The sequence below is a fragment of the Rhinopithecus bieti genome, unplaced genomic scaffold (genome assembly GCF_001698545.2).
Source record: "Rhinopithecus bieti isolate Rb0 unplaced genomic scaffold, ASM169854v2 scaffold_1014, whole genome shotgun sequence".
NCBI lineage: Eukaryota > Metazoa > Chordata > Mammalia > Primates > Cercopithecidae > Rhinopithecus > Rhinopithecus bieti.
Genome location: NW_016803499.1, coordinates 1,675,452 through 1,683,782, shown reverse-complemented (window position 1 = coordinate 1,683,782; position 8,331 = coordinate 1,675,452). Strand labels below are relative to the sequence as shown.

General features: G+C 37.6%; 1 protein-coding gene across 1 annotated transcript in view; it reads right to left on the bottom strand.

Annotated features, from left to right (window-relative positions):
* The window catches only part of ZMYM2 (zinc finger MYM-type containing 2), a 129,156-nt gene that overhangs the window by 44,986 nt on the left and 75,839 nt on the right, over positions 1-8,331 (bottom strand). The window contains 3 exon segments of the mRNA XM_017886597.1: positions 933-1,105; positions 3,431-3,581; positions 6,568-6,684. Coding sequence (XP_017742086.1) covers positions 933-1,105; positions 3,431-3,581; positions 6,568-6,684 — 441 coding nt within the window.

Here is an 8,331-nt window from a genome sequence, read left to right as displayed (position 1 = left end):
GCCAGGATGGTCTCGATCTCCTGACCTCGTGATCCGCCCGTCTCGGCCTCCCAAAGTGCTGGGATTACAGGCTTGAGCCACCGCGCCCGGCCAAAAGTTAAATTTTTAAAGTGGATTTAGTATGACACATACACATACACACATTTATAGTTTCAAATTAAATGTTTCTGGTCTCTACTTAGCATTCCTTTCAATTTTAAAGTCCCCAAAACTCACAATTAAAAGACGAAAAGCCAAAAAAGAGCAAGATATTTTTAAAATATATCCCAAGTATCCAAAACAATTACGTGCTAACATTCAACACTGATAACATAGTCAAAAGTATTTCTATTTAGCTGTGCACGGTGGTTCACACCTGTAATCTCAGCACTTTGGGAGGTTGAGCAGGGCAGATCACCTGAGGTCGGAGTTCGAGACCAACCTGGCCAACACAGTGAAACCCCGTCTCTACTAAAAGTATAAAAATTAGCTGGGCGTGGTGGCACACGCCTGTAATCCCAGCTACTTGGGAGGCTGAGGCACAAGAATCGCCTGAACCTGGGAGGTGGAGGTTGCAGTGAGCCAAGATGACGCCACTGCACTCTAGCCTGGCCGACAAGAGATTCCATCTCAAAAAAAAAAAAAAAAAAAAATTCTACTTAGTGACATAAAGACACAATAAATTTTAGAAAAACACCCATTTTGTTAAACTACAATGCTGAAAATATAGGTGTATCCTAATCTTTTGGTAATGCTTAGGTTATTAAAAAAAGAGATATAAATGCTACTTCAAACAAGCAGAAATGACAAGACAATTTTAATGAATATTATCAGGGCTAGGCCTTAAGTGTGTACATTTTTAAAATAAATGAGTTGCCAGATATATAATGGTAACAGCTACAACGTTTTTTAAGACTGGTTAAAGTAGCTGCTATAACAAAGGAGTTACTCGCCTTGTAGTACCAATCCTGAAATTTTTTACAGCAGTCTTCACTGCAGAAATCTCTCACAACACCATCGAGTTCTTTAGTTGCTCCCTTCTTACACAGCTGAGAACAATAGTTGCAAGTAACACATCTCAATCCTAAACGTCTTGCAAAATCCTGTTTGTATAATAATTTGCAGCCTGAAAAATATAAGGTTTATATATTAAAACAAAAAACACACAAAAATTAATTATTGCGCAGAGACAGATCTTAATTGGTCAAGATTTTTCCTCTCCTGATCAAAACTGTAAAATCTACTATAATCAATATCAACCTATACAAATTAGAACAGAATATGGGATATTTTATTAGATAACATATTATCTAACATGGCTAAAATAATGTTTCAAGACATTAAAATCTAGTAATGTCTCAGAATTATTTTATTTGTTCTATTTAAATAGAATCTTGCTTGGGCCGGGGAAATAGATAGATAGAATCTTAAGTATCAAAGTAAGCATACCTTATACAAACAGGCATTTTAGAAAAAGGAACAATGTAGACTACTAAGAGGCTCTGAGTAAACTTATAGAGATGTTCAACTTAAGCAGGCATTTTAGCTAATTTTTCAAGCTTACCTGTCTTACATGGACCTTCAGGGAAATAAAACAGATTTATTGACTTGCCCAAAGAAAACACTTTTGTTATCTAGTCCTTTAATGAAGTATATCTTTTTTCTAGTACATAAACGCATTAAGTATTTTTACATATCTTATTTATTCCCTATAACATCTCTACGAGGATCAATACTCTATACTTACACTGTGCTATGTAAGCAGAATGACTTACATGTTATCTACTAAAATCCTATTCATCCTTTCATAAGGACCTCAAATTATACCCCTACCACAAATGCTGCCAACATCAACCTAGTTTAAAATGACATTTCCTATCTGCAAACATGAACTGCAATTGTTTTCTACATAATTTATTTAGCAATCATTTATGTACTATCCTATGACTTCTGTTACCTTGAACTGTATTTTTAAATATTCTTTAAAATTTACCTTTTTAGCTTTATCTAACTAGAGTTTGACGGTAATACTAGGTATTATGTGTTTTGTTATTTCTGACAGGTTCTAGCAGAGAACTAGGTGCAGTAAGAGAAAGCAAAAAATATGTCATTAAACAGGAAAAGAACACACGTTCTTTTTTAAAATGCTATTACCCAGCTGAATGTATAAATCCCTCCAACTGAAAATTATCTTCTTGAATGTCAATTACCTACTTGCTGCTAATTGTCTATTCATTTTAGTAAAGTCCATATAATCCAAATGGCAGACAATTAATAACATACATGAGCAATCAACATCAGTATGTCCAGATTTATGAATCAGCAAGAATGTCATTGCACAACTCAAATGTAAAAAGACTAATTCAGAATCAATCTTTTCAATGAAACATTATAAGATTTGTCATTTTTCATTATAGCTTTGCTCTTAACAGTGAAACATGGTTACTTTCCATTCCAGGTGAAATGTACAAAATTAAAATAGGAATGCTTTGTTTTATAAGCAAGCAGCACCCTCTTACGGACATGACTTTACATTACATGTTAAGACTGTAAATGAACGCGCTAGTTGAATGAACTGATAAATCTTTTTATTTTGCTGTCATTCTCCACTGCTGACATTTAGGATTTTCCAACCTTTCTCTTACTCCAAACTAGCAGTTAGGAATCCGTAGAAAAAGCAGATCTAGAAAAAATTATTCCTCATTAAAAAATTATAGGTAAAGATAGCAGACAGGAAAGCTGGGAGTTCAGTGCCAAGGGCCAAAGAAAGAATAGAAAGCGAAAGCCAGCTTAGAGCAAGAATGTCACATTTGGGAATAGGAATAACAAGAACCCCAAAATCCATAGCTACAATCCTAGTTCCTATCTCTGGATAAGTAGATTTAGAATTTGAATTCATCTGTATAATCTGCTGCCTGGCACCAGAGCAGCAAAAGTGTAGATAAGAGGAAACGGAATTCTTGAACATACTAAAACAGAACCCAGTGTTTCCCTGGCACCCCCAATTGAATACCTAAAAGCATCTTCCCATTTTAGTACTGCCATATGTGATTTTCTTTCTGGTATACATATTGAAAACCTTTGCAGGTTAAGTAGTGAGCTGGGCAGGGAAAATGGAGCTAATTTTTAGAAAACAATTTTAATCCACTTGGAAAACCAACTTTCAGACCACAATGTGTAGGTTTAGAAATAACATGGTATGACAATGCTTTTATTTTATTCTAAAACTTAAATGAAATAAGAGGTTACCAAATTTTTAGAGATAAAACCATCTTGAAGCCCATGTCTACAAACACATATAAAATAACAAAACAAGTCAGTAGAAACGTAAACTCAATTTTTTTGTTTGGCTACATTAAAATTGTGCAGCCACTCCGGATATATTAAAGTATTTTGGCAAAACACATTAAATATCAATAAATGTTATGAACAACACTGTATATACACTTGCCTTCACTACAGAAAGGTCTCTTAACGCCAGAGAAATTTACTGTTTCATGAAGAGTCTTCTCCTCTTGACAGTATTCGCAATATGTAACTATGCAATGCAACTTCTTATAGTCATCTGAACAAGTTTTGCTGCAGAACTGATGCACTTTGTTCTAAATGCACAATGGGAACCTTGGTAAGTATATGATAACCACCTCAAGAACAAGCTTAAGAAATAAACAAGCCACTTTCACAGAAGCAAAGTTAAATCATTTACCTATTTAATGTTAAGATCCTTGGGGATAAATTTCCTACAGGCCATGGATGCCTAGTTTAACGAATTCACTGCCAAATTTAAACATAGCTCCACAAAATTCAATGCCATTAGCTACCCTAAAATTAGTCAATGAAAGTAAAAGTATCACTAAATAAGATGATAGACTGGTGTTGCTAACATAATTGGAGAAATGGGAAGAAAATGATGGAAAATACAGCATAGGTAAACTAAAAAAAGATAAAAATTATGACACTAATAATATTTTCAGTCAAAAAGAAAAATCCTTTGTCGAGTATAAACAAGTAGGCTCCACCACATCCCCAGCACACACCTTAACAGTAACACATCATGAGAAAAGCATTCAATCTGGTGCCATCACACAGTGTGCTGCAAAACTTGAGACTGAGTTGTTTCCCTAGGAATATGATTAGCGTCTCCCAGGCCCAAACCCACAATAGCCAGAGCTACTTTTCAAATATCCACCCAAGCAGGTATGAACAAGTTAAAACTTCCAGGGAGGCAGCTCTGGAAGTTCTCTCATTATTGAGCAGGCTACAGACTAAGTCTAAACCATCTACTTTACACTTAGCAAAGACATGTGAAGACCAGAGTAAGGAAGGTGAGGGAGTCTGGGAATCAACTCAAGTAGTAAAACAATCATTAGTGGAAAGTTGCCCCATTATGACTGTGTAATTTATAAAAGGAAGAAGGTAACAAAGAAGCCACATGGAGTGAGGAGCAAGAGACCACCGAATTCTCAATCTCCCAGGGGACACGCTCAACTCTCATTCAGCGTGGCAGTGCCTCTTAACTGCTTCTAACACTTAACCTCCACGTAAATAAAAGCAACACACCAAAACAACTACAAAAGTGGGGTGGCACTGACATAAATGCAGCGGAAAGGACCTCATCTTGATCTAGTACCAAAATTCAGTGTATGCAGGATCTTCATTTTCTATGACACTATTATTCTGTGTGCTTGCTAATGGATTTCTTTCTTCATTCCCTCATCACTCCTTTATTATCTCTTACTGGGCCTTCATTCTTACTGCTGTTACTTAAAGGTTATCAGTCACTAAGAATCATCACTGGATGCCAACAACAGTCTCAAATAGGGATTGGTTTAAATGATCTGGAGACAGCACCGAAGAATAAACTAAAAAATGTTCCAGTCACTAAACGGTTAAAATGAAATTTCAGGTTTCCAAAGTATTTTAGAAATCATGTAATCCAGGCTGGGTGCGGTGGCTCATGCCAGTAATCTCAGCACTTTGGGAGGCGAAGGTGGGCGGATCGCCTGATGTCGGGAGTTTGAGACCAGCCTGGCCAACATGGTGAAACCCCATCTCTACTAAAAATACAAAAATTAGCCAGGCATGGTGGCGTGCACCTGTAATCCCAGCTACTTGGGAAGCTGAGGCAGGAGAATCGCATGAACCTGGGAGGTGGAGGCTGCAGTTAGCTAAGATCACGCCATTGCTACTCCAGCCTGGGCAACAGAGCAAGACTCCATCTCAAAAAGGAAAAAAAAAGAAAGAAATCATGTAATCCAGTTCTGGGTACCACCCTTCACCTAAGACTTACATACTGAATGACTCACCAACAGCTACTAATAAATTTTGGCTCAAGAACAGTGTTAATACTACATCTTCTAAATCTTGTATACCATTTTATCATATACTCCATGCACTACCTCCCACCCAGCCCCACCCCTAAAGGAGTGAAAAGAAACAATGGCCAAAGGCAAGCATTGCTCAAGAAAGCAACGGGCAGCCTGGGCAGCCTTGTCCATCTACCCGTCTATTACTGCCCCCTTATGAAATAAAAGTCAACGATCTGAGTTGTTGCTAATTGAGACATGTCAAAGCATATTAGTAAACTAGTAAAAAAAAAAAGGAAAAGAAAAAAAACTTGTATTGGGATTCATAGGCCACTATTTTCTTAAAACACAATTATGGCCGGGAGTGGTAGCTCATGTCTGTAATTCCAGCACTTTGGGAGGCTGAGGTGGGCGGATCACTTGAGGTCAGGAGTTCGAGACCAGCCTGGCCAACATGTTGAAACCCCATCTCTACTAAAAATACAAAAATTAGCTGGGCATGGTGGTGCCCACCTGTAGTCCCAGGTACTTGGGAGGCTGAGGCAGGAGAATCACCTCAACAGAGGAGACAGAGATTGCAGTGCATTCCAGAGATCATGCCATTGCATTCCAGCCTGGGCAACAAAGCCAGACTCTGAGGAAGGAGAAAAAAAAAAAGAAAGAAAAAAAAAACAATTACAGAATTGTATCATTTTTTTTTCTTTTCTTTTTTTGTTTTTACTTATACTTTAAGTTCTAGGGTACATGTGCACAACATGTAGGTTTGTTACATATGTATACATGAGCCATGTTGGTGTGCTGCACCCATTAACTCGTCATTTACATTAGGTGTTATCTCCTAATGCTATCCCTCCCCCTCCCCCCAGAATTGTATCATTTTATAAATGACAATGTGGCATATGACTAATACATTCTAATATGTACAGGTGCTGAGTGATAGAAAATATAGTTCTCAGATAATACAGGACAGGGAGAAACATGGGACAAAAAAAGGAAAGACAATTGCTCTAGGTACGTAGCTAAACAAAGTGACATTCTGTGAACTATTATGAACATAATGTACCAGGAATATGACTTCAATAATTTTTCTTGGACCTAAAAAGAAATAGATCCTCTGTTGGTTTTCCACTCCCACATGAGAATAAACAATCCAATCACAAAAAAAATCTGAAAAGCATATTCTTATCTACCAAGAAATAGGTTTCCAGATGGAAATACAACATATATTTTACTAGACTTTCTTTTTAGCACTAGATAACACACATTGCAAAATACAACTTGCCTCCCATTCCAGGATTTCTGGTTTTGAACAAAAGGAATTTTTGCAGTAGTTGCATTTCAACTGAATATCACTTGGCGCTACAAACTGGCCATTTGGAGATGACTGCATACTTAGAGCCTAAAACAAAGAACAAAAGATACTAAGCCTGACATGTATTTTTGATTTTCTATTTGTGATTACTGTCAAATATCCACGATGTCCAGAAAGTAACATGCATCTTGCTTAGATATCTTTTCAGCACATAAAACTCATTTCCAAATTTTGTCCTTAAAAATTGTAATAGTAAATGTTAATTTTATAAAATTGAAATTCAATTTATTTTTTAACCACAGAATTATTATTTACCTAAAATAAAAGAAAAAAGAAAAAATCATACATTCAATCGTGATCTGTTTACCTAAAGAAAATGTAAGGAGGTAATAGTAAGCAAACAATAGTGAGGTGAAGTTGCCCATGTTCTGAACTAACAGAAGTTTAAAAAAACAAAAACCTAGTTCTTATTGCTATTTCCAATAACCATCAAATATCTAATTTACTAATGTTTTGTGCCACTGCATCACTACTATAATTTTCATTCCAAGTCTACCAGTGAAATAGGCCTATGTTGGCCAGGCGCAGTGGCTCGTATCTGTAATTCTAGCACTTTGGGAGATCAAGGTGGGCAAAGACCTGAGGTCAGGAGTTCGAGACCAGCCTAGTCGACATGATGAAACACCATCTCTACTAAAAATACAAAAATTACGCCAGGCGTCGTGGCTCATGTCTGTAATCCCAGCACTTTGGGAGGCCAAGGTGGGCAGATCACTAGGTCAGGAGATCGAGACCATTCTGGCTAACATGGTAAAACCCAATTTCTACTAAAATACAAAAAATTAGCTGGGGTGGTGGCAGGTGCCTGTAGTCCCAGCTACTCAGGAGGTTGAGGCAGGAGAATGGCATGAACCCAGGAGGCGGAGCTTGCAGTGAGCCGAGATCACGCCACTGCACTCCAGCCTGGGTGACAGAGCGAGACTCCGTCTCAAAAAAATAATAATAATAAAAATTAGCCAAGCGTGGTGCCACATGCCTGTAATCCCAGCTACTGGCGAGGCTGAGACAGGGGAAATCGCTTGAACCCAGGAGGCGGAGGTTGTGGTGATCCGAGATCACACCACTGCATTCCAGCCAGGGTGACAGCGAGACTCCATCTCAAAAAAAAAAAAAACGGAAAAGAAATTGGCTGATGTTACATTTAAAAATTGATCATTTCTTCTTCAAAGTTAGGACAAAAAAGATTTACACACTGGTATTCATACCAGGAATTTTAGTATTCATTTTTTTAAAGTTAAAACAATTTACAGGCTGGACATTGTAGCTCACACTTGTAAGTAATCCCAGTACTTTGGGAGGCAGAGGCGGGTGGATTGCTGGAAGTCAGGAGTTTGAGAACAGCCTGGCCAACGTGGTGAAAGTCTGTCTCTCCTAAAAATACAAAAATTAGCTAGGCATGGTGGCAGGTGCCTGCAATCCCAGCTACTCGGGAGGCTGAGGCAGAATCACTTGAACCCAGGAGGCAGAGGATGCAGCAAGTCAAGATCACGCCACTGCACTCCAGCCTGGGCAACAGAGTGAGATTCTGTCTCCAAAAAAACAAAAAATTTTTTTTTTACAGAACAAGACACAATATAAGCATACATGGACATTAACAGATTTTTTTTCTAATTCCTAATCTGAATGGTGAGGACACTGGTATTTAATTATCATTCTTTTTAACAATATCACACA